The sequence below is a fragment of the Periplaneta americana genome, chromosome 15 (assembly GCF_040183065.1).
Source record: "Periplaneta americana isolate PAMFEO1 chromosome 15, P.americana_PAMFEO1_priV1, whole genome shotgun sequence".
Classification (NCBI taxonomy): domain Eukaryota; kingdom Metazoa; phylum Arthropoda; class Insecta; order Blattodea; family Blattidae; genus Periplaneta; species Periplaneta americana.
In genome coordinates, this window is record NC_091131.1 from 49,943,952 (window position 1) to 49,970,318 (window position 26,367).

The 26,367-nt window shown below is 36.2% G+C and overlaps 1 protein-coding gene across 2 annotated transcripts; it reads right to left on the minus strand.

The window, feature by feature from the left end:
• omd (integrator complex subunit 5 omd) lies at window positions 1–26,362 on the minus strand. 2 transcript variants are annotated; one of them, XM_069847146.1, is made up of 17 exons: window positions 26,283–26,362; window positions 25,686–25,913; window positions 22,711–22,858; window positions 21,220–21,396; window positions 19,509–19,651; window positions 19,047–19,139; window positions 17,741–17,876; window positions 16,140–16,367; window positions 14,907–15,065; window positions 9,860–10,008; window positions 9,469–9,611; window positions 9,096–9,346; window positions 8,761–8,972; window positions 7,515–7,686; window positions 5,253–5,395; window positions 1,046–1,342; window positions 1–347 (listed from the first exon to the last, which is right to left on the minus strand). In XM_069847146.1, exons 1-17 carry the CDS (start codon window positions 26,322–26,324, stop codon window positions 126–128), a joined length of 2,943 nt encoding a protein of 980 aa, XP_069703247.1. In that variant the 5' UTR covers window positions 26,325–26,362; the 3' UTR covers window positions 1–125. The 2 variants fall into 2 exon arrangements, with proteins under 2 accessions (XP_069703247.1, XP_069703249.1); XM_069847148.1 differs by having other exon boundaries at window positions 26,297–26,332.
• Window positions 26,363–26,367: the final 5 nt, after the last annotated feature.

The window sequence follows — 26,367 nt, forward strand, 5'->3', positions numbered from 1 at the left end:
TGTAATAAACTGAAAACTTCATTCAACCATAAAAGCTTCAGTTAAATCCATACATCATATCGCAAAATAAAGCAAACCACAAGAGTCTCAAGGACAGGACTGGATGTTCTGCAGTGTGGTTGAGGTCATTCAGGAGGAGTGGGAGGAAATAACTGGCTATATAGCGTGCCCAGGCACTGGATGTTGTTCTGCATGGTGCTGCGCAGTGTGTCTGTGTACTGGGGTCCTGGTCGGGCAAGTGTCGCATCTCTCCACATTAGTCCATTTTCGTCACGTGTAAACAGAGCAGGAGATGGAACGTGGTCCCGCAGGTAGTTCCACACGCAGTCACGTAGAAGTTGTACTACCTACAAATAAGTATCACAAATTATTTCATTTTGTAATTATTACAGCGTATTAGAGTTTGCTAGTTGCTTTGTTCTTTATTTAACAATGTTTGTAAACTACATTTCGCATTCAGCCATGATCCCATGAGTGGTGCTCAGAGCAACAACCAGAAGTCGTCAGAAATGGTTTTCATGCTTACATCTATCTACATTAATTCCTGATTTTTTATAAATCTCCACAATTCTTGGCACAATTCCCTTAAAAGTATTTTTGATACAGCAATTGTGTTTGAAAAATATGTTGTTTTGGTATAATCTTAAAAACAATTCATTAAATTTTTAATAGCACAAAAATGGGATGTTAAATTAAGAAAAGATTTTAACAATTTGTTAATACTAACACCAATTAATGAAACGCTCTTTTCGTTATTTAATCATCTTGAAATGATTAATGGATTGTTAAGCTTTAGCAGACACTGATGAAAATGGCCATGATACTTATTTGCACTACATCCAGTTATTAGTAAGAATGATTCAGTCCATCAACATTCTCCTCCATCACAAATCACCAAATCTGCCGAACTAAATTCTATTCTGTTCCACTTTTCGTTCTCTAATTCTTAATGCCTATTAAATTTGTATTTCAATCCTAGAGTAAAATGCATCCACGGGAACACCTGAAACTATTTTCAACAAACAATCTGGATAGATTCTCTTACCTCTTGAGGCTTCAAATGGGGTATAACATCCCTAAGACTTGAGAGTGGAGGTGGCAGTAATTGTCCCAGTGCCATCAGCTCCAAGACTTGAGTTGTGGTAGCAAGAAGCTTATCATTATGCTGAACTTGCTGTGCTGCTGATCCCCACTGTGCGAGAAGAGTTGCTGTCAGTGCTCTCAGCAATACGGAACAATAACAAAGAGCTGGGCGATAAGAAGCTACTAGCGCCATCAAGTGCCATGTGAGTGGTAGGTCGTCGAAGAGTCTTCTTATGTGGAGGTCTCTCTCAACAGTCACCTGGAATCATTTACAAATTAGAAAGATTAACAGTTTCATAGTAAAGTTGTTTGGGCATAAGAAGAGTGTCATGCATAAAAGTAACTAGATACCATTTATCTCTCCAAAAACTGCAGATCGAGTCTCAAGACATTGTAAGAGTAGAGAGGAATGCACAATATCTTTTCATCATTTGTTTTAATAATGAGTCCATGACACACACTTAATTAGTTACCATTTAACGTTACACATTATTTAGACATGAGATTATGAAGTATGATGGAGAAATGAAATTAGTTATTTTATAAAAAAAAGGAAGATTCCTGCCAGGAATTTTCAAGTTTCATATAGTCAGCAAACCGAAGACTTGGAATTTTCGTGTACACTTTTACACAACATGGTCCAAAAATAATTTACCTATCTGTGACTGTGTCAGTATTCTTTATATTTGCTCAGTGACTAACGCTAACTCCTTATCACTCGGTCTTTTGTGCCTTTGCTATTACAGAGTAATTAAAAGTCAGTTGTAATGATGGATTAAGATGACTTAAGACATTTCAGACCATGATGATGGAAGTAATAGTAGTAGTATAGCGTGGCAACATATATTTCATAGTGCACAGAAACCAAATGCTCCTACCAGTCAGACTGGAGTGGGGATTACACACTGAACTCTGTGCTAGAACAATGACGAATTACAAACCAAACCAATAAAGACAAAAAGAATCTAAAAACAGGAGCAAAATAATAACATAAATAATTAGATAAAAAGGGAAATGTCTGCTCCCTAGTAAAAAGCTTAATTGCAAGTCGACAACGGAAGTGCTATGTTTTGAATGTTGCCTGGTGGTGGTGGTGGTGGTGGTGGCAGCAGCAGCAGCAGTAAAAATAATAATAATAATAATAATAATAATAACTCTAGCCTATTCTATATTGTCATACAGATGTGAAGAATGAACCATCAGAGCACGAGATGCATCGAGTATCACAGCAGCAGAAATGTGCTTCATGAGAAGAACTGTACATTATACCAGATGGGATCATAAAGAGAATGAAGACATTCTAGAACTGAATATGGAATCCCATCCTTATATACCTAAAAATGCAGAGATAAAGCTGGCAGAACCACGTTAATATAAACAATCGAACAAGAATCACAATGCAAATCCTTCATCTCAAATCACCTCACAGCAGATCTATATGAGGACCTGCTAAACAATGGATTGAGTCCGCAACAGACCACATGATCTAAAGCTTGTTTATTAAATGATGATGATGATGACAATGAATGGCAACATTGGCAATGTAGTCTACAGTTCCTTTGTATCATTTCTAGAGGGGGATGTTTTAAGTCAAATGATAGAAAAACGAAGATAAAAATATCTTTCGTTGAGGGGAGGAAAGTTTGGAACCACTGATGTGCCAGTATTATCTTAACTAAAGTTGGGCAATACGATTATTTTTCAGAAGTCGATTCCAACGATTCAATCATACATTACGAATTGATTCTAACGATTCGTTCACGATTCTTCCCAGTCTGCTATTCCAACTATTCTTTTGAATCGTCAACGAATGATTCACAGGACACTTTCCTTTGCAAACCACGGGTAGAACAAAAACGTTCTTCATCGCTCGCATAGATTGCATGAGAGGCGAGACATTTGATTGCCTCCTTCTCATTGGCTGGAACCATTCATCATGACTTCCATTAGTCTACAAAATTATCAAGATAGTTTTTCTTAGTTATAATTTATCAACTGGATCTTACTATCAAGTACAATTTTTGCATTACATCTCTATTTAACCATGCAAATTTCAGGTTCGTGTTCATTATTTTTCACACAACAAATGAAGTATTTTGATTTCATTCTCGCTCAGGAGCATTCAGCACGGTTTGGAAATGTCCGCTGACAGGTTACATCAAGCAAGTAAATAGAATCGTGGGTTACAATACCATGCTGATTCGTTACTATACTTTATTATGAGTCGTTTGAATGAACGATTCGTTCACGAATCGACCCAACTCTAATCTTAATGTAGTAACCAATGGCAAAGCTCTTAAGAGGCTTTTGAGGCTTATCCTACCCAAAGAATGTGAGTTATTATATCTAGTGACAGTAGAAGTTCGTAATAACGATGTATCATAACATTTGGTTTCACTCCGATCCTTCCATACATTAAATTCACGTTGACAGTCATTCCAGGATAGACAGTTCAGTGTGAAAGGCATGTGGTAGTGACAGCCTCACTTATAGGTAGCAGCACTCGTAAGCTTGAGAGAAGGCCAGGGAGAAGGGGGTATCGATTTGCTATAACTCAGTAGCAAGAGGTATGGCTAGTCTCATCATTGCGATATAATACTCCACTCTACACTGGCGTTCTGTGAATGCACTGCATTAGTTTAATCAAAAGTAAGTGTGTGTGTGTGTGTGTGTGTGTGTGTGTGTGTGCGTGCGCGCGCGTGTTACATACTAATTTTGTGTAAAATGGCTCATACTGAGAGAACATTGAGGTCATTATTTGCAGAATTAAACGAAAAACGGTTTTCAAATTGGGAATGTGAAACAAAGAGCTTACAAGGATAGGAGATTGGCACTACATTTACATATTAAAATAATGGATGGAGGAAGACAAAATAGAAATTTTCAATTTTCGTTGTATAAGAAATATTCTTGACTAACAGACTAGCTCTGAAAGTAAGTAATGTTATATTGTTATATGTTATTCTGTTTGGGGGTGAAAATGAGTGGTCATCATCTTCTTGTGGGATCTGTCTCACAAAAAATTTTGATAGAAAAGCTGAGAAACATCTGTTGTTTAAAAAAAGATATAAAGAAAGCAAATTTTTTCAGCAGTATTTACACCTTAGCTTCGCCACTGGCAGTAACTGAAATTCCAGACTGGAGTTTTCTAATATCAGTTTAAATACTTTTGAACAGTTTTTGTGATAGAATAACTCTTCTCGGTTCTCAGCCAGGTGAGTTGGAGATTAGATTCTCCAACTCCAACTCGGCTGAGAACCCGAGAAGTAATTCTATTTCAAACACCGGGAAAGCCTCAAGTCATACAGTTTTTGTAATAATTATTTCCAGATTTACAACACCATAACAGTTCCATTTTCCAGGGAACAATAAATGCTCTTCAATAATAAACTAAAGTTTGAATAATATATACTGTTACAAATATGCCACACAACTGGACTGACAAATTCGTATGATGTATTTAATTAGAGATAATGAGTAAAAAATGTCGACATAAATAGGATCCTAGAGTTCACCATTTTCAAGGTGCACAAGTTGTGATATCATCTCCAGCCTGATGATTTAATCTTTCCATTGACCACTGACAAATGCAATCCTGCTATCTGCAGTAAAAAAGCACAAAGCTTTCAGCATTGATAGTGTTTGCTAATACACAGTCTGGTGGGCGGTCTCAGTACTGTGACACGGTGGTGGAATATGGCGTCTGTTTCAGTGAAGTGAGGACGTCAGCAGTGGATATAATCATTCCTACTTGCTAGTAACATTATATTAGTGACGAATATTTTTACATGCCAGTAACGTTATACTTATATGATTATTCGTATTCTGAGAGTAATATTTTGTATATTAATAGTGATTTTGGTTTCCAAATATTAATTAACATAGACGTTAAAATTTAGAACCATATCAGTTGAACAGAATGTCTCTAAACATGTGACACAGTGCAGCATGACAATATGCTTCTTGATGAATTCTGTAATATCAGAGAACAGTAAACACTATGTGTTGAGAGAAATGTTATTTTAAAATAGGAAAAAGTTCTATGATATTCTATAATTTGTTGGAACAATAACTTTAAGGACTGGTTAAAATATTACAGCTAAAAAAACATAAGCTCTGAATGTGTTGCTCAAACTCAGAGAAATGGTTGTTAGGAATTGTCACATTACCTTGCAGAATTCTTCTTCTGGCCAGGGTAATCCATTGTACATAACATCAGGAGAGATCAACTCAACTAACAGAAGAGAAACTGTGGTTATGGCGTCCAGCGATACAGGATGGACAGGAGGTTGTTCAGAACCACTCTCAGGTCCTGAAATTTAACAGATCTTATTAAATCTTACTGGTAATGATCATATAATTATATCACAAAGGTGTGGACAGGTTCATGATGGAATAATATGCAGAGTGAAGTGTAATTAAAAGAAGTGGTCGTGGGGGCGCCAATGAATCTCCAGGTTCTCTAAAAGTTATTTGTAACAGTGGCGGTTCCTCGGGGGAGGGAAGGGAGGAACGTCCTCCTCAGATTTTTCTTCTTTTGAAAGTAAATACCAAATAAAATATGTGCCTTGAAATTCGAGGAAGATTCGATAATTTTTAAATTCACAGCTATAAGAAAAACTCGGTTGATCGAGTTTTAAACGACGTGCGCTCATGTGCTGTAGAAAACTGTGAGAAAGATGCGAGATTGTCTGTGTGGAGGAAAGGCACTCCATTCCTCCTCTACTGCAGTTAACACACATAGACAACAGTGCACTAGCGGCCAGAGAAAGAAGCAGAGTTTTAAAGCAAGTAAATGAACGGAGAGGGAGGAGATCCTCCTCTGAGTCATGGACGGGAAATAGAAACCGACTGGTCGTGCAGCAAGCTCGCTACCGCTGCTATTTAACGATGCTGCATTCAACCAGACTAACACATCTTGGAGGAGACACAACAAAAACAGTTTTAACGCAATGCTATGAAAGACACTATGTAAACTTTTTTTAATTATGAATCAAAAATATTATTCATTGCACTTTATATAGGCTACTATTCATGGTTTGAAAGTTTCGAGAATATTTTAAAGTTAAAGTCGGGTTTATGTAAAACAAAGAGGAAGTAGTTCTACGTAGTTGGCCCCTGGAATTCACTTCTATTCATTGTTTACTAGACAGGGCAACAGCCAAGTTGTCAGTTTTGTACAAATATATTTGAAACTGAAAGTAGGTACTCCATACTACATCATTTTTAACATAAAAAATTAATCGGCCACCGGCAGCTTTGAACAATAATGATAGTATGACTTTACAAGAACTGACATTCTTCAAAAGCATGTGATACTGAACTTGTAAAATGTACATGTGGCAAGATAGACCACGTGGTTGGGTGCAGTGTTCTTGCTTTCCTCAGATTATACCATTCCCATTTCTGTAAAATGGTTCCGGTTACGAGTTAGTAGCTGGTCTCTTCCAACACGTGTGATGCTGTAGTGTGCTCGAAAAATGCTACGAGGCTGTGAATTTTCTTGAAATTGTTAATTTTCGCAATTATTCAACAATGAATGGAAGTGAAAACATAATATATTTTGGACAATTTAGGAAATTCAGTTTACAAGAACAGATTATTGCTATACAGAAGGGAAGGCCAACCCCAACACTACCTGGTCTTACATGTATGCATGTAGGCTAATTTGTAGCATGTTTCATTCAAGAAGGTGTCGTTTTGTGCTGTTAACTTCGTTCCTCCTCTTAAGAAATATGCAGGAGCCGCCACTGATTTGCAAGTAAGTAAGTAAATAAGTAAAAAATCATCTCTTTTTATATTTGGGAAATTTAACAAGTTTCATCTCTACTGGCACAATCTTAGTTTAATGTCTAAAACATTAGCTTAATCCCAGAGAATCAAAGTAGTATTTTGGTTTAGACACTAAAAGAAGGATGTAGGTCGTATGCCCTGTTCCAGTCGAAAAATTATTCTCCAACAATATCTAAGTCGTGTGACACAATGTCTTCTCCTTAGCTATACTGCAATATTCTTTGTGGGATTATTCGTGAGTTCTTCCATAGAATATACTTATATTAATTCCTTTTATAATTTTGTATTCTATTATTTAGATTGAAAATTTATGACTGTTGATGTTTACTATCATTCTGTATCTGATTGCTGAGGGCATATCCAACTACAGAGCTCAGAGATATCATTTTCAGCTGTTCCTTCTCTAATCTGTTTCATTCAGAGCCAATTTTCGGATCCCTACATCAACAGAGGCAAAGCCACGAATTTATAATATTAAAGAGTAATATAAATAAATAAAAATGAAAAAAGAAACCAAAACCAATGATTGAAGCAATCATCAAGAATTCCTTCTAGATGTATCTTTCATATTTTTAATATGTCAATGAAACTAGTCTGAAGAAATCTCTTACTAATCGTATGCATTCTGAAACTCTTACCTATTCCAGAAGCAGAGCAGCAGGCTTTGATAACCTCGATGAGGAGCTGAGTGCTGTGTGTGACAGAATCAGGTTGCAGTGATTTGTTGGGCAGAGTTTTACGTGGGCCATGACCTATTACACCAGCATGGAACACTGAAGAGTGACGCTGAGCCAGCATTACACTTGTACCCTGCACAAGGATTATTCAAATGGGAAACAAATAATACCGGATTCACCTAAAGTGAACAGTAACACAGTGTTAACAATATCCTCACATGGATTTCAAAATATTAAATAATTCAAACTTAGGTATATTTTTATGGCTTCTGCTATTGCCTAATAGTCCATAGGATGAGACTTTATTTTTTATTGTACTCTGATCTCTGCTAATAAAATTCTATTTCAGAGATGGAAAAACTTCTAAGACAGAATTCATTATTGAAATAGTGCGATAATAAGCAGAACTGAAGTTTGATCATGGGAGAGGAACAGTTCCTAACTTTTATCACCAGGGTCATTATTTTTATGTATCATAAATGTGACATGACATGAAGGAAACTATGCGAGAGATATTCATTACTCTCAGCTGAGAATGAACTTACAAACCTCGGATCTAATGAGCATGGTTCGATCACTGTAGACAATTATTTCAGAAAGCTTGTGTCATGTCACCATATTAGTGTTACAAATCAACTTGTATGCTAAAAAGTTTCCTTTTATACATGAAATAACTACGCAATATTTTATGAGAAGCTTATAATTTTAAGACGTAAATTCGTCTGTTTGCTGAGGCTTATCTCTGAGATTCCAAATTTTCCCATGATATTTTTATCAGTGATGAATTGAATGGATGGCCCAGGAATGGTTGGGGGGGGGGGGGGGCGGAATTTTTCTTAGGAAAATGAATCTCCCCCTGAAAATAAACATTATCAAATACGATCAAACATTTACTCTTCATACAATAAATAGAATGAAGTTATAAAGACTAACTAAATGTAAAGTTGACTTGTTATTGAATATAAGGCACACTCCTTAATAACATTGCATGTACACACCCGAAAAAAAATATTGGTGACTTACTATTTTTTAAAGTTTATTACTTTATTTTACAATAGATTTATTTTTCTTTTATAACCTACAGTCAGATTACTCTTTATATTTGCTCATTCTGTGGAAAATGTCTGAATGCAGCATTGATTTGTTTCCAATTACAAAAGTTACATCTTGTCTGAAGATTACATGAAGAACCTGAAAGTTGAATTACCTGTTTGTGGTTTTCATGTAGAAGTTTTATATCTTCTTTAGGGGCTCTCACTTGAGATGGAAACTTAGCTCCAAAGAGATGGGAGTGTGAATGGAACAGAGAGCCTTCCAATAACTCTCTCAATGCAAGAGAGCGGGCAGGTGGTGAGCGGGATGCCAAACGAGCCAGAAGACGGCAGCACAGGTGAACACCTTGAAGCCTGACCAAGTGATCTGCAACATCAACATAACTTACTCTGACACTCCTGTGCATGTACTGTTTTATACACATAACTGTGATCATAGAACCTATGATATCAATGTATAACAGATTATTTAATGCCCACACAAACGAACCTTTTTCTCCCATACAAAGAAAGAAGTATGCAACTGCTGCCTTGGCCAACTGAAGAGTGAGCTGAACACTGACAGTATCGTTGGGTGACTGGATTGTCACAATTGCCAAGTCAAGTGCTGCTGCAATGGCATGGGCGAGGTTTGTTTTGGACACCTTGCAGAGGAGCTCAGAAGCTTCACGCAGATTGCATCTCACTGACCGTGAGATCAGACTACCTCTGATGAAGGGTGCCTTGCCACTATGCTCCCACCTATAAAACAAAATTCACTCTAACTTGATTATAATTCCTTGTTTAATGTCATTTTTAAGTTACAGAGGCTAATAGAGACGAAAAATGATAATTATACAGTAGTGAAAAGAGGACTAAAATACCTCAACAAGCGTGCAATGTTGTGCCAGAGTTGTTCTGGTGCTGGATGAGTAATCTCATCTACTAGAATGCATCCTGTATTACTCCGGACTGCTTGTTCCAATGCTTGGGCGAGACAGCCATATTTGTGAAAGCACCCATTATCCTTAAAATGACAGTTAAAGAAAATAAGATATTCAACAACATATACGCCAATGCGCTCCTCTGCTTGATTCCCGTATGCTTCGCTATCATTTGCTTTGGAAACTTTACGTACACAAGTATGCTTAAGGAAAGCCAACGAAATCCAAACAGTATATATAAACTTGAAAGAACATATCTGATATACTAAATAACATACATTTATTTGTTTCAACATTAATTTAATGTAGTATGATTAATTTCAATATATACCTGCTCTGATTGTAGTGCAGGAGTACTGTTACAAACCCCTCCAGTTACGAGTCTTACAAGCGCAGCCAAATGATCATCAGTGGTTGCTCTTTGAAGCAGAAAGGCAGCTGAGCTCACTAATACTGCAGTACTGTGGTAGCCTAACAGACCTGCAACATTATACAAATTTACTGCAGTCATCTTCGGTAGTCTAGTGGCTATCATGCTTGCCAACATGGCTTCCTACAGAAGAGAAGTCAGGAGAATGGAAGAAATCCAAGATCCTTAGCAATGGTCAACAACAACAGAAGTGAAGTAAAGCTGGTTGTCCTATTTCGTCAGCCATTTCTTGCCCACGTCAAAATTAGTAGGTAGCACAATGGACCCTTATCAGTGGCGTCTCCTGTTCCACCCTTCGCTTGTAATCTACCCACATAATTCCTCATTATCGCAGTTTACATAACAAAATTCTAATTACTTATTTATTTCTCCGGTACTTTTATGAAAAATATATTTCCTCTTGTCTAATAGCCTTAAAGTGCAGTAAGCTGGAAATGAAATTAAATGAGTAAATATTATGTTTTATGGCACATTGTTAGTCCACACCTGTGGAGTAACGGTCAGCGCGTCTGGCCGCGAAACCAGGTGGCCCGGGTTCGAATCCCGGTTGGGGCAAGTTACCTGGTTGAGGTTTTTTCCGGGGTTTTCCCTCAACCCAATACGAGCAAATGCTGGGTAACTTTTGGTGCTGGACCCCGGACTCATTTCACCGGCATTATCACCTTCATATCATTCAGACGCTAAATAACCTAGATGTTGATACAGCACCGTAAAATAACCCAATAAAAAAAAATGGCACATTGTTAGCCAGACAATTAGAACATTAGCTTTCCTCGTTATTAGCCTGGGTTCAAATTCCAGTGGGATCAAGTGGCATTTATGATGTTCAGATGATGCTTGGTCGTATTTTTTGCTGGATAGTTTCATTTCTTGTACTGGCATTCGATCACTGTTCCATTATTCACCATCATCTGGGACTACAAAGAGGAAGAGATGAAATCCCACCATGGTTCAAGAAACCAGTCGGCTGCGAGCCTGTTTACCCTTGTAATAGACCCTACTTCTTTCAATTTTCAGTGGGCCTGTACCTGTTCTCAGGTTGATTGTCAACTGAGTGAATTGTGTCATGAGGTACAGTATAGAACAATGCGTTTTTATTTGCAATATTTTCGCGAAAAAATCTTCGTTGAGAAAGTGTCGCCGAAAATTCTATTGTCAATTTCCCGATTTACCTGTGCTGGATAAAACAACAATATACAGACTCATAAAAAAATTTAACAAGACAGACTCGGTTAAAAATGATACACCTCAAGAGAATAAACAGGTTTTGGCAAGTAAAAAGAGATAAATAGGTTTTCGAATTAGAACAAAGCTTTTGAAAATCTTTGCGCTGATTAGTTCAGCAAGTAGGGTGTTTAAAACCTCACTTCAACACAACACTAAATTGTTGAAGTTAAAACTGTATAAAACCTATGCAGTGCATCAACATTTGCTCCCAGACTATGTGGCTAGGATAAAGGAAAATATTCAACAAGAAATACAAAACATAAGTCAAAATGAACTATAGAAAGTGTCCGGGAATGTGCTGAAAGAAATGTGAAGATGTTTGAATGCTAAAGGTAACCATTTGCAGTATTACAATAAGGTAAGGTTTTTTTTATTTGAGTTTAACTTGCCGCGAATTAATATTACAGTTTAGCAGGAGACGGGCTACCCAACAGCATGCAGACACCACTAGACCATTGGTTGATGTTTCATTTAGTTACCCTGGTATATACATCACCTCCCATGGTGCACCAAGGCAGTAAAAAAATTTGCAGTTACAGCGCATCAATCACTCTTGAAGTCTTGGGTAAATAACAAACCTCCTATGTGATGTGACAATACAGAAAATAATTTTTAGGAGAAAGAAAAAAATTAATTAAACATCTATAGGCCTACACATCCTCAATTATGTCATTTATGTTCATCATATTCACCAACGTTTTCTACCGAATTATTTCATATTCTTACATACACCCATTGATTTTTAATTAATCTTTTCTTCCTCCTGAAAAATGATTTTCTGTACTGCCTCATTGGAGGTTTCATAAGTACAACAACGATATATAACAACTGTATTATGTACTCTTATGACTTAGTCATAAGTAACGAATATTAGCCTAATTACAAATCATGCAGTATTTTATTTAAAGATGATTTCAACTGCAGAGATTATCAAGCATCAGAATTCAACGTGAGGGAGAAATGACTGATGAATTTCACTTGGATTCCCCTATCAGGGCAGTGTGATACTGGACCCATAGCTTTACTTCCCTACCAGAAAAAGCCATGCTAAGGATTCTATCATCTTTTAAAATCGTCACGTTCAACCAGATTTGAAACTGTGCATCTCAGATCCAATGCCAACATGGTAACTACAAGACTCAAGCTATCAGTTAGTACAGGCTCCGCCAAGTCGAGTCAAGATCGCGAGAGGGCGTACAGGCCTGCTTACGGCTTCCACTGCGGGCAGTACACTTGTACACTGCAGTCTATCAGTGGTGGAACCTATCGAGGTCGCTTGGGGACACCGGTGCACTGCATTTTTCACCAGGAATATTTATGTGCTAAAACATGAACCTTAGCAATGTAATGGATGTTGTTATGCGAACAATTAATTTCATAAGGTCTAAAGGACTCAATCACAGGGACTTCAGGGCACTGCTTGATGGTATTAACAGTATGGGGATTTACTCTACCATACCGAGGTAAGGTGGTGAATTCGAAAAATTCTGGAACGTTTTCTCGCACTTAGAAATGAAACTGCCTTATTTATGGATGTACATGGGAAACCTGTTAGAAGCCTTGGACATGAAAGAATATATAAGAATAATGCAACAATTGTGCGAAGTTTCGAACGTAGATTTGAGGATATTAGAGATCTTGAACAACAATTTAAGATATTTGCAATATCTTTTTCAGTGAGTGTCCTGGATATTCCTGCTGAACTACAATTAGAAATACTTGATTTACAAAGCGATATTGAGCTAAAGGATAAGTATCAAAACAAAAAGTATTAACCATTTCTATACTTGTTTTCCACGAGAAAGGTTTCCTAAACAGTACAATCTTGCTGCAAGAACGTTGTAAATGTTCGGGACAACCTACGTATGCGAAACACTGTTTTGTTTAATGAAGTTTACAAAGTCATGTCACAGAAACAACTAAGTGATGAACAATTGAAAGCATGTTTGCGATTGGCTGGTACTAAAACAATAGCTCCGAGAATTAAATAGCTGCTTACTAACAGAAAACTGCAAAAATCGCAGCGGATCTCTGATGTTTAAGAAAAAGTACTATTATTAGAGAATTGTATTTGAATGACAACATTTGTACTGTTGTTTTATTTTGTTAATTGAATTGTATAGCAATGAGAAGAAGACAAACTGTATATTAATCTGTATAAAAGTGTATATTTTGTTTTGTTTCATTATTGTGCAAACATGCAAAAATTTGTTTCGTATATAGTTAACTGTACAAAATTGTATAGAGTACTGTTTTTCAGTATAGTGCAATTAACAGTGAAGGCGTGCTTCAATTAAAAGCTGAAATTAATTTACATTCTTATCACAAATTTGGTTCACATACAAGTTCTTAGCTCCGCCACTGTGGAAGCAGCTACCCTTGCCCGCAGCCGTACGTCAGGGCTTGAGGGTTTGTACGTACGCACGAGAGTGTAGTCACTTGACGGTCCCTGAGTTAGTATGTTACTGATGATATTAGTTTCTTCAGTGATGATGAGCAGAATATTTATGGTACAGCCAATTAATTATTAAACAATGGCTTTCAACTACAAAGTCTATTCAAGATCAGTGAAATGATAAGATATTCCTCGATGATCTAGTTCTAGTGCAAGTATACGCAGATATGCTTTCAAAATAGCAATGTTGCATGCGCTGCCATTTAGATAGTATGAAGATGAGTCAAAATGTTGGAATAATTCATCTCTGGTTCTCACCCAGGTTGCTTCCAACTATCCAACTCACCTGGCTGAGAACATGAGAAGAATTACTCCATATCCAACTTACAAGAACACACAATCAAACACTGGGAAGCTTGACATTAAAACAGGATTAAAAAAATTAATAATAATTTCAAAAACTGTTCTGATACATCAGATATATTGATCTCAATTGCGTGATTCATGTCCAAATTTTGTATCTGATATGTCGTCCAAATTGTGCCTTGCATTGTTTCAAAAATTAATTTATTATTTTTATTTCTTTAATGAAAATTTCTGTTTAAGTTTTGATGGGCTTAGCCTGAGTATTTCTGTTTATGGAATTTCTAAAAGACCACGTCTATCAATTTTTAATTTTAGCGCTGTATATTATAATGCTGAAGTTGGCTTATTTTGAAGGTATGTTCCAGGATTTTTTTAATAGCTTGTATACTTCACAATTCATGACAATTCTCTGCTAAATTTGGAAATTCGCACAATGTTTTATTCTTCCATCCTAGACATTAGTCATAGAATAAACTGTACTACATTATTTCCATACATGCAAAATGCCTTCAAAATCAGTTTCATTATCTTCTTTTCGTGGAATCTTGGAAAATTTATTTCTGAGATTGAAAATGCTCATGTTACAGTGACATTGACTATACAGGGCTTTCATTTTAAAGCTAGCCAATCCCAACAACTATCTATTTCAAGTGAATTTTATTTAAACAAAAAACACGTCCATTTAGATATGAAGGGGAAGGTTTAAAACCAATATTAATTATATTTCAGCCGCTCACCTTCAGTCATTCTCATTTTTAAATTTCAAATGACACTCCAACCTTCTAATGTTTCATTTTAAAGGTGGGATAAGTCCTCATCTACCCATGCTAAAAAAGTGGATTCTGTTAATCCATTTATAAACAAGGTAAAAAATCGTAAGATAGAGCCACAAATAATTTATTTTCAGTAATATTACAATGCATAAAAAGCGTGTATGTGTGTGAAAACATGGTATCTCACCCAACAATCTTACAGCTGTTTGTACACGCAGAGGGTCACTACTCAAAAGAAGAGGTTGAATTACAGACATCTCCTGCTTGATGGATCCCAGCAGTGGAATAGTACAGCTCCCAGGAGTAGTACTGCGCAGCAAGTGATCTATCTCTTGCAGCAACAATTCTGAAAGTCGCAACATAAATCAGAGTTAAAATTCTTTACAAACGAACTATGATAGTGCAGTATAATATATTCTTCTTAACACTGCAATATCCCCATATTTATTTGTATTAATATTGCAACCATGGGTGCACTCGTCATTAAATGGCTATAGTATCTGCTCCTCACATAAGAGACCCAAGTTCAAATCCTGGTAGAATTCGTGACAGCCAAAGACAATACTGGGGCAGATTTTAGTTGGGATACTTCCATTTCTGCTGCATCACTCAATGAATTCATTATCACCACTTCAAGAAGAAGTATCCAACTTTGTCAGTGACAAAAGTGGCTTTATATCTGGACAGCCATGAAAAAGCTAAAGTAGGAAGAGTAAGATGGGATGTAGGAAGACTGTAATTATATATAAATGATGTCAGGAGGAATAGAATTCAGGAGTGGAGTGTAATCTGAGAGTAGTAATAACAGATGGTTGATATTTAAGATCAGTAAGGAGAAATGGACTGTTTGGAGTTAATTTAATATCAAGATTAGTGGAGTTATTAGTTAAACTGTCTGTCAGGGATTTCACATTAATTGTAGAAAAATATAATAGAAAGTTATGGTGGAACCCATATACAACAATCTGGTGATACATCATAACTGTTATAGTGATGACAATAAATATTATCTTATTTACTGTTCATAAATAAGGGATTAGTCTATGTGCACAGTTGTATGAACAATGTAGATTATGTGACGTGTCTTACACTCAATAGTGGCTAAATCCACAATATCAGCATTTGAATAGCATGTAGACATCATATGTTATCAAAAGGCAAAAGGATAATTCAATCCTCCCCACAGGTGAAAATTCTCTTCAACATAGGAATTTAACACAGCTGCAGATGGTCGGTTAAAAAAAAATATATATAGACACACAGCTATTTTTATCAACCATACCAATGCTAGTAAAAATATATCACAGCTTGCAAGACTATTTGGAAAATGAATGTGTATAATTTGCCGTAATTATTTCATCAGTATTTACAGTAACTACAGTTCACTAAACTATTCACTTCGCCAACTATAAATTTGCACCTAGAATCTCTCTGCTGATAGCCTTCACTGATGTGCTGGATGAGGAGTTTGGAATTGAATTGTCCAATGGAGAGGAAGCATCCAGAAGAAGTTTGAGTATCTGGGTACCTCCCTGCTCACAGCCCAGTGCCAGGTGCACTATTAGGTCTTCTAGAGCCTGACTTCCACCAAAGTAGTTGCACCAGTTGGGAGCCAAGGCAGCCAGTTTTGGCAGCATGCTGGGTGTCACTATAAAAAAAAAACAAAGGCATTTATCCAAACAGACTGGTTGCGGGCTATACAGTTTTGCATTCTGCAGCCTCAATAGGGGAGTTCATATTTTTGTCAGGTGCAAGGGACTGATTATGAGACAAGTCTTTGAATAGGCTACAAAAACAGTGCGACAGCTGAACTCCTGCCTCTTGCAACAAAATACTGAAGTTAATTCAGCACACAATGAAAATTATAGAAAATAAACACTGGAAAAGGAAGCAAGTTATTCCAGAAGTAAAAACAGCACAGTTATCAGCAACTTCACGGGTTCTGACAGTTCACTGCAAAATTTTCAATACAGACAGCAATCCAATTATTTTTACATTAACAGAAACACTACATTCTATCCTTGCCCAGTATTTCCCATGAAGACGATGATGACTAATGACGAAAAAATGGAATATTTGCATAGGGAACGAAGTATAAGCCTCTATCAAACAATGTTTTTATTCACCACAAATTCGACATAAACTCACCATGAAAGTGGTGTTTTTGTCATTCTACAAATAAATTTACCTAATAATTATCACATTACTTCATTGAAGAATAACCTCTGGAATTGAAAGTATCATAAAATAAAATATTCATCATCATCATCATCATCATTATCGTAATCGTCATCATCATCATCATCATCGTCGTCATCGTCATCATCATCATCATCATCATCATCATCATCATCATCATCATCTCCATAGCACAAATCACAACATGAACTCTTTGATATTCTGTCCACAATAATACTGATTTCTTTTTCATGTCTTCTAGTTTCATTATTTTAACAACCTTAGAGTGATTACATCTACACAATTTACCCATTTCTATATATCTTCTTAAGGTTTACACGCAAGTCACTTTTTAATTATTATAATAAACTGTGTGCGTATTTTGTGAGTAACTCATGTTACATTCAGACTTATGAGATACACTAAAAAATATAATGAAAAGTTTTTTGGCTTACTTATTGCATCTAGGAGCATTCTTCATGGCAGTAGCCAGTAATCGGGAATATAATTAATTATTTGTGATTTATTGATCAAATAGTTGTTACAACTCTGTTAGTTATCATTACCAATCATCCTATCACTGAGTGTAATGAATTCTGTTCTCTTCCACGTATTTCCATTTTATATAAAATTCAACACTTCCAGACTAGCAGAGTCCAGAAAGATCTGGTGGCACTGTTATCAAACAACAATCTATTCAACTATGTCAAGTTTTCCCTATATAATGTTCAAACCTACTCACATCTTCACGCATCAGGAACAAAATGGCAATGTTACTACATTCAAAATTACAGTTTTTGGTTATAAACATTTGTTAAGTAAGATAATGCGTTCTTAACATACATGTCTGTAGTACATCACTTGTCAAAGCCCGAAGCAATGTGGGCGACAATGAGGCCAATTGGAGTAGAAATGGAACTGTGGCTGGGCGTTCAGCATTATCTCCATCAGCTTCATGAAGCTCAGGCTCCAAACTCCACTAGAATAAATACAAAAATTGCACATATTGATCAAAACAGCTAAAACGAGGAAAGCAAGCCTAAATATAAGGATTGGTTAACAAGCTGACCACTTGACAAGTAAGCCACTGATTCTTCTTGACTGACTGAAACGTATTCATTTTCAATTTGTGCACCTAAAACAATATATTGAAAACATGGAAGATTAGTGATAAAGGAGATTTTGAAACATGTTCCCATTCCTTTCCTACCAGGGGTCTCCAAAATCACTAACGAGATGACATTTGTTACCAAGTGTTATGAACGAAATAATGTAAGCCAGGACATAGGACATTGCCTTTGTCCATTTTCATCAATGAACAAAACAGCTTTCTACATGCGGTAAGTCTACTACATTGTTAGTTAGACATACTTAGAAATCCTTCTGCCTAACAATGCATTATTTTCAGCTGGGTGGAAACACAATACTTGGGTCCAGGGGCAAACACAGTAAACACTGGATCACTGAGCATGACAGATATACAGTACGAGACGTCCTTCTCATGCAGCACACTTGGAAAAGTAGTACCACTCAATTTCAGTACAACTTAAGAAGCTAGTTCCATATAAGCCAATTTAAATATTGAGTAAATATTTCTAAAGTATTACAGATAACTTCTTTTACACTAAAAATAACATTAAAATCATGTTTAATAATCAGGTTTTTACAAATATATAAAATTTTGCTTTCTTGAAAATATTCACCTTTGGCTTCAATAACTGCCACACATATGCAAGGCATTCCATTACTTTATGAAGGTATTCATTCTTAATACCATACTGTATACAGCAGTAGTATTCAATGTATGGTACGCGTACCCGTGTCCCACAGGGTATGTGGAGTTGTTTCAAGGGGTATGCATCCCATTGACTAGGTATGTAAAAATATTCACATATTTATTTTATTATATTTGTGCATAATTATTTCAGTTAACTGGTCCCTTAGGTTTGACGCTGTGTATTTTTATTGAGGTAGGGACATATCTTAGATGGAAATGATTCTTTTACTTTTACAACAAGTCTGTCCCTAAATTTTGAGATTGTTATTTACACGTAACAAACTATTTTCGAACTGGGAATTTATTTCATAATATGCTTCATATAAACTGTCTTTTGCCTCTCCTCCCGGTATAAGAAAAATGTGTACATACCTCAAACAATTCCAGAAGGGCAGATCTGATATCCACAAAATGACTTCCAGCTAGATGTCCAAGTATACCAACTACGGAATTAAGCTTTGGAGCCTGAAAATTTGATCAAATATGTCAAATATATTAGAAAAGAACAAATTCATAAAAATTAAGAAACTTCCCTACTCCCTTTGAAGAAATACTTCACTATAACACTGTAAGATTTTCACTGATAAATATGATGTATTATTGCATATAAAAATCATTAAATGAAAGTTTAAATAAAAAATAAAACCTGAACCAACTTAAAATGGCATACAAATCTCACAGCTTCTACCAGGGACCAATTGCTAGTATCCATCAGTGAGAAGCTATTAGCTAACTGACTTGCCTGATTTGTCTTATACCTTGATGTAAATTCCTGCTGTGTTAGAAATTATATGAGTACCACATTGCATCCTCCAAATTATCATTACAATGTACCTTTGCACTCTGATCTGCTGACCCATGCTGGCTGAAATCCTTCAAACCACATGAGAGTACTCTAGTGATAACAGTATGTGGGAAGCAACTGCCCACGTGAGCCACCACCCAATCAAAGTGAGGACTATGTGCAACACTGGTGTCTGAAATTAAATCAAGTGGAAGAAACTGTTATTTGAAATTGTACTCATTATGTGTCTAATAATAATAATAATAATAATAATAATAATAATAATAATAATAATAATAATAATAATAATAATAATCATCATCATCATCATCATCATCATACAGTAAACTTATATTGTAGACTCATTGCACCTAACAAGTGTTTTCAAGCGCATGTGTGTCTTATGTAGAAGTGACTCCTATCCATTGTTTTTAGACCATTTCCATTATGGTCCGAACCACAAAATTCTCACAATGATTGTTCTTTTTAACAGCAACAAAATACATTTGATATTCTTCATAGGAACAGCGATTGCTATAAAAATAAAGTGACGGAAACCACGCAATGTTTCTGGATTATACAGCATGGGCATCCAAACACTATCAGAAGAGGTGAAAATGGACTCACTTTCTCCTACTCACTTAAAGTATAAAACGAAAAGAAAACCATCAATACCAGTACAATTCAAATAAAAAGATGACTTTATCAAGAAAACTTCTTGGATCCTCTGTGGCTTTCAACCCACTTCTTGTATATTAAACACAGAAGATTGAATACAATATAAATTAGGCACGAATCTGTGTTCACTCAGCAGATTTCTGTTATATGCTATATAGATGTGCAACATACATACTGCATGCGATGTTGTCACAAAATGCTGCTATGTTATGTGCCGCTTTTGGATGTACAAACAACTATTAAGTGAGTAATACGTACTTTCTTACCCACTTGACAAATGGCAGAACAGCTAACTCAAGACATTAGGCTCTAAAGCTTCCGAAATAACCAGTTAATGATCTAGGTAGGATTGGAAACAGTAGTTGCAAGATGGCGCACATATGCATGAGTGTACCAATACTTACTTACAAATGGCTTTTAGAGAACCCAGAGGTTCATTGTCGCACTCACATAAGCCCGCCATCAGTCTCTATCTTGAGCAAGATTAATCCAGTCTCTACCATCATATCCCACTTCCCTCAAATCCATTTTAATATTATCCTCCCATCTATGTCTCGGGCTCCCCAAAGATCTTTTTTCCTCCGGCCTCCCAACTAGCACTCTACATGCATTTCTGGATTCGTCCATACATGTTACATGTCCTGCCATCTCAAACATCTAGATTTAATGTTCCAAATTATGTCAGGTGATACAATGCGTGCAGTTGTGCATTGTGTAACTTTCTCCATTCTCCTATAACTTCATCTCTTTTAGCCCAAAATATTTTCCTAGTAAACTTTTTCTCAAACACACTTAACCTCTGTACCTCTCTCAAAATGAGAGTCCAAGTTTTACAACCATACAAAACAACCGTAATATAAGTATGTACCAATATGTCTTTAAATAACCTATACAATTATTTTCCAATTAACTGGCAAAATCTGTTATCTGGAACTGGCTTTGTTCCACAGATGTCAGATGTGAGGGATTCTACAGTATTTATTTTGCACACTTTAGTAAATGTTGTGCATATTTGTATATATATATTCCTGCATTTGCTTTTGTGTTGATGTCCAGTCTCAAGTACAAGATTCAGTAACACACCCAGTAGAGCATTGATGCAAGCCTCTGTATCAGAGTGCATGAGACATGACAGGCACTGTGTAGTGATGTCTATGAGCGTGCGTGTAGCTCGGCAAGACATCCACAACTGCAAGGTTTCATTGAGTCCAGCTGTCAGAGGAACATGGGCCCGACCAGCATATCGACTTGAAAGCTCACCTAGAATGCAAATGAAGGCTAGTCAATGCAAAGAGAACCTCAAGAATATAACACAAACTGAAATTTATATTTAACAGTAATAACAAATGACAATTGCTGAGGTGACACTTCCTTCTAATGAATTTCTTCCATTTTTACAAGGGGTAGAATTCTATCTATAAAATCTAAAATGGCAATGTATAAAAAATATATTTTAAACCAGTCTTAACATACACCTCGAAAGCACAGATATATATATATATACAAAAAGTGATATAAGTAGAATTAAAGCAGTAGGGATGAAATTTCTACGTGAAGTATTACAAGAAACAAAAAAGGACCAAATACGAAATTATGAAGTCAGGCATATTCTAAACACAGAAAAGTTCAAAATAAATTTAGAAACTAAGAGATTTAAATGGTTTGGTCACGTTCAAAGGACAAGATGAATGAATCCCAAAAGGAATACTGAAACTAAACTTGAAAGTGAAAGAAAATTATCCTATGAAAGATCACGAACAAGATGGATGGACTGTAAAACAAAGCTTACAAGAACAAGATTACAATTCGGAAGATATATCAAAGAAAAACTTTGGGAAATAGAATTGCATGAAAGTATGTTTGTTATCAACTTTACGAAAGGAGACATGAGCAGGAGGAGGACGACGACGATTATCACAAGGTTATAAATATGATAAAAAACAATCTAATAGGTCACTGATCATTGATAATTCCATAACAAAAATCACATTGTTTAACACTTAACATCAGATTGCGGTATCGATGGAACAACAGGAATGTAAACAAAGTATAACTTTGACTTGATGGAACTAACATACATGCATGAACTGAGGGTGTGGAAGGAAAATTTTTTTAATTACTGCATTCCTTATACATTACTGTGGGGTGAGAAAAAGATGGTAGCTGTCCCAATGGCATGCATTGACAGGTCTTCGGAACTTATGACAGTATTTTTGAAAGAAAAAAGTGCGTGTTGTGGTCCAAAAAATACATAATGTATTTTTACTCACATTCACTTACGCACTGCTTCAGTTAAGTGAAGTTTGGTTAAATGGGGTTTTACTGCAATTAAAAATATTTTTTGTTCCAAATAAAGGAACATTTCATATTCAGAACTGACATGCAAGTCAACAATAAACTTCTGTAATAAATGCAAAAAGAACAATATGGAAAAGAAAGTACTTAATTTAAGGTTGTTTTGTTGCACTCAAAATGCACGTTTTTAAAAATGTATTATTAAAAAGAAATTGTGTATAATCTGGCAAATTATGATTGTAACATCTATTTTATAACTAATTACGTATAAATAGGTACCTAACAATTCTAATGACCATGTTGATATTATTGGAGCCCATGCTTTTGGATTTGAACTAACAAAACTACACAGCACAACATGTATTTCAACAATTGTAGCATCTTCATGTCCAGAAGATGGCGAACCAGAGTTTAGGCATATGTCCGTCTGAAACAAAGATAAAAAAAAATGTAAACATACTACAAAAAATTATCGTCTGAAGTGATCAAATGATGTAACTCTAACTTATTGGAAATTCCATTCTTTTACAGAGGATATATTATTTTCCTTCTTACTTAATAAATTTTACTCAAAAGATTTGCACAATACAATGCCCTTATTTCATTTCCTCACTGTTAAGTGATACTCTCCCAGCTACAGTATGAGTTTCCCTTATGTGACTCACGCTATGTACACTGAGTAATATCAAGGCCTGAGATAAGAAAATAACACAGGACAAACACAAGACAACAATTCGACTTAATCAGCCTCCATGAAATGAATTTTGTTTTCTACTGGGTGTGGCAATATCACAATACCGAGAATTTCTTTCCTGGTGATTAAGTGATTGCAATGGATTTTTCCTGGATTACTATTAATACAACAGCAACTGTTATGTGTCTCATGTACTCACTAACTTTGCCTTATAAGTGCAAAGGAGATTTGCACAGAATTTTCCAGTGTTAAAGTTCTCAGTCATCCTAAATGAAAATAAATTGGGTGAGATAGATGGGTGGACAGAAAAATGGACAGACAGATAAATCAATTCCCATCTATCCATCCAGCCATCCATCCATCCACCCATATATCCATTTCTATCCATCCATCCATCAATTCCCAATCCCATGCCATCCATTTAGCTTGTTTTCGTAGTTGATCCAACAACGAGACTTAAACTACTTACAAAAATAAGGTAGCAAATCTGGAAGTATATAAGACAAAAAGTGAGAAGAAGGCGACATGTTTGGCTCAAATAATCCTAAAGAATATAACACTCGTGCATAGCTCGAGACAAATCATAACGTCCTCGTCCCACTCCACCACCTTATGGCAGCTCAACTTTCTCAGTGATTTTTACAATTGAGAGAAGGGTTGTCTTTTGTTCACTTGAATTAGGCAGTAAGGATTGAGTGCCTCGAGTATTTTCTGGAACTAAGGACTTTATGTTTCGTCCACAAATATAGAATATTTTTCAATATGGCTAATAATTTTATTTTATTTCTAATGTAATAATAATTAATGGTAATGATGAATGACTATTTAACAGACTGTATATCAGATGCTGGCAGCACAACTGCAGACAGGTTGCTTAGTGGTAGAAAAATAAAACAGACGTACTGTAATCTATGTGTCAATCAACCAATCACTCGATCGATCAATCAATCTATCTTCCTAATGTATCCAGCTGTTTGCTGACAACATAAAGTCCACTATAGTCCACTGGAGTCTATTCAGTTGTTGTTTTTCACGAGAAATGAGAGGTATTTTGATCGGTGTTCATTATAGATGCCTGTTGCTATTAGCCAGAGGTTGGGTGTAGTCAATATATACTTCAGGGCTGTGTCTTCTGCAACTGATACTGATAATTTTAATTTACTTCTTTTGTGGTTTATGGATGGACAGTATAGAAGAATGTGTTCCAGATCTTCATCATGATTATTACACCACAGACAAGTAGAATCATCAGAAAGGTGAAATCGGTGTAGGTACAATTGTGTGACAATGTGACCTATTCTGGCTCTTGTTAAAAATGTTTGAACGTGTCTGGGCAAGTTTTTGTACATTTCCAGGTCATTTGGTTTCTTTTGTACAGAATGTAAAATTTTTCCTTTGTCAGTGGGTACTCACCTTTTCCCTCACCTTGTCGTGGTGAGGGGGCTTAAACTTGTTGTTTAAGCTAACAAGTAACAAAGAGGTACCCACAGAAGCTGCATTAACGCCAATGCAGTCCCACTATACATTTCACTGCTTATGATACATGGCGTCCCTCAATGTAAAATTCTCCGGAGATAAAATAGTAGTCTATGTTTAATGATCATACAAATTCAGAACTATCAGGCTTTTAGAGATTTTTTTCCTCTCTACCTTTTCTCCACTGAAATAATATTCAGTCTACGCATGATCTTAATTCTTCTAGAAAAATTACGGCTCACATATCCGGTAATCGAATATCTAAATACAAATCTTGGTAACTTAATCTAATTTATCCAAACTCAACTCAACCTAACCTCATGCAGAAGACTTCTATAAGCATTTTTTTTATGAAAGAAAGCTGCACAGTTACGATGTTAACCATTCTGAAAGCTAACTTGGTAGTTAGACTGTAGAGTATTGACTTATGATGATTGTGGGCCGGGTTTCGAATCCCGGCAATGGCGAATTCATATATGTAGTGGACAAAACCAAGGTCCCTGAAGGTTTTTCTCGGGGTTTGCCTTTCATTATTCCAATGTCTCTCTCCATTTCAATAGAAATTATGGTGAACGAGCGTTGAGCGACTTCCGCCGATTTTGGAATACACCGACGCACTTGAACTGCCAACATAGAAAACAAAAAATCACACTCAATCGCTTTCACCTTCATCTTGACGGGATAATAAAAGCCTAAACTAAACTAACCTAACCTAACCTAAGTGCGTCGGTGCCTTCCAAAATCGGCGGAAGTCGCTCAACGCTCGTTTTACCGAAATTATTCAACCAAAACGGTGCACCGTGATGTAATATTATGATTGGCGTACAGATGATCTGAGGAAGCATAGTGTACTTAAGAGGGAGTGGAAGGGCACTCTAGTGGGGCTCCACCAGGACGTGCAGGTTGAATCGACAGATGACACCACACTGCCGAATCTCGATATCTACAAAAGCGCGATCGTTCGGATTTTAAAACTCACTTCAAATAGAAGTGATAAGACACAATAAATCCACTAGAGGCTGCAATGCTATCCTTCCGGTCCCTCCTCTGTAAAAAAATATATATAATAAAATCTGAAACGTACCTCAATTTGTGTTACATATTTGGAAACAGCTGAGTCGAAGAGAGTGCAGAAGTACTCCAGGACAGCATCTCGAGCTGCAGGTAGCGTTTTAAGGATTGATAATGCAGTGCGGGCTAGTTCTAGAGGATTTGTTTTAACAGGACGAGTTGCTCCAGCAACAAATGTCCTCAAATCACTCATTAAATCTTGAGGTGGCACAGTCTTTATTACACTTGTGCCCGACATTTTCTGAAGCACCACAACAGTTTACGAAATAATAATTATTCAGCTAATCAAATATATAAAATGTTAGGTTAAAAGACCACCCAGCAAACACCTGGTATAGTAATATCGAAATAAGTTATTAGCTATGATTAAGCCACAGAAATAAACATTATTCCATGATTACATTCTCCCATTGAAGTTACTATGTCAACAGTAAAGCTTCAGAATACTCTATAACCTCATAGTATAACCACAGTCACGAAACTCAATATGTAGGAAATATGCATCCATAGATAGTTGCTAACCACTAGGATCGCTACTATCGCCCCATTATAGACAATGCCAAATAGTACCGGCACAGTCTATTGTTCATAGTACCCTGAACAACTCAACCTTCGTGATATAACCTCTCTCCTCTCTCTCCACATTCTTCATTGTGGCCCAATTCCACTCATTCCAATCAGTTTCTGGCAGAACA

Bases quoted from the DNA above. Each gene is read 5' to 3' on its own strand.
- omd (XM_069847146.1), bottom strand. From the start codon at position 26,324: ATGAAGAATGTGGAGAGAGAGGAGAGAGGTTATATCACGAAG. The intron at 22,859-25,685 runs GTACGTTTCAGA...TCTTTGTTTCAG, and splicing joins AATATGTAACACAAATTGAG to ACGGACATATGCCTAAACTC. The intron at 15,066-16,139 runs GTGCAAATTTAT...TGCGACTTTCAG, and splicing joins TATCAGCAGAGAGATTCTAG to AATTGTTGCTGCAAGAGATA.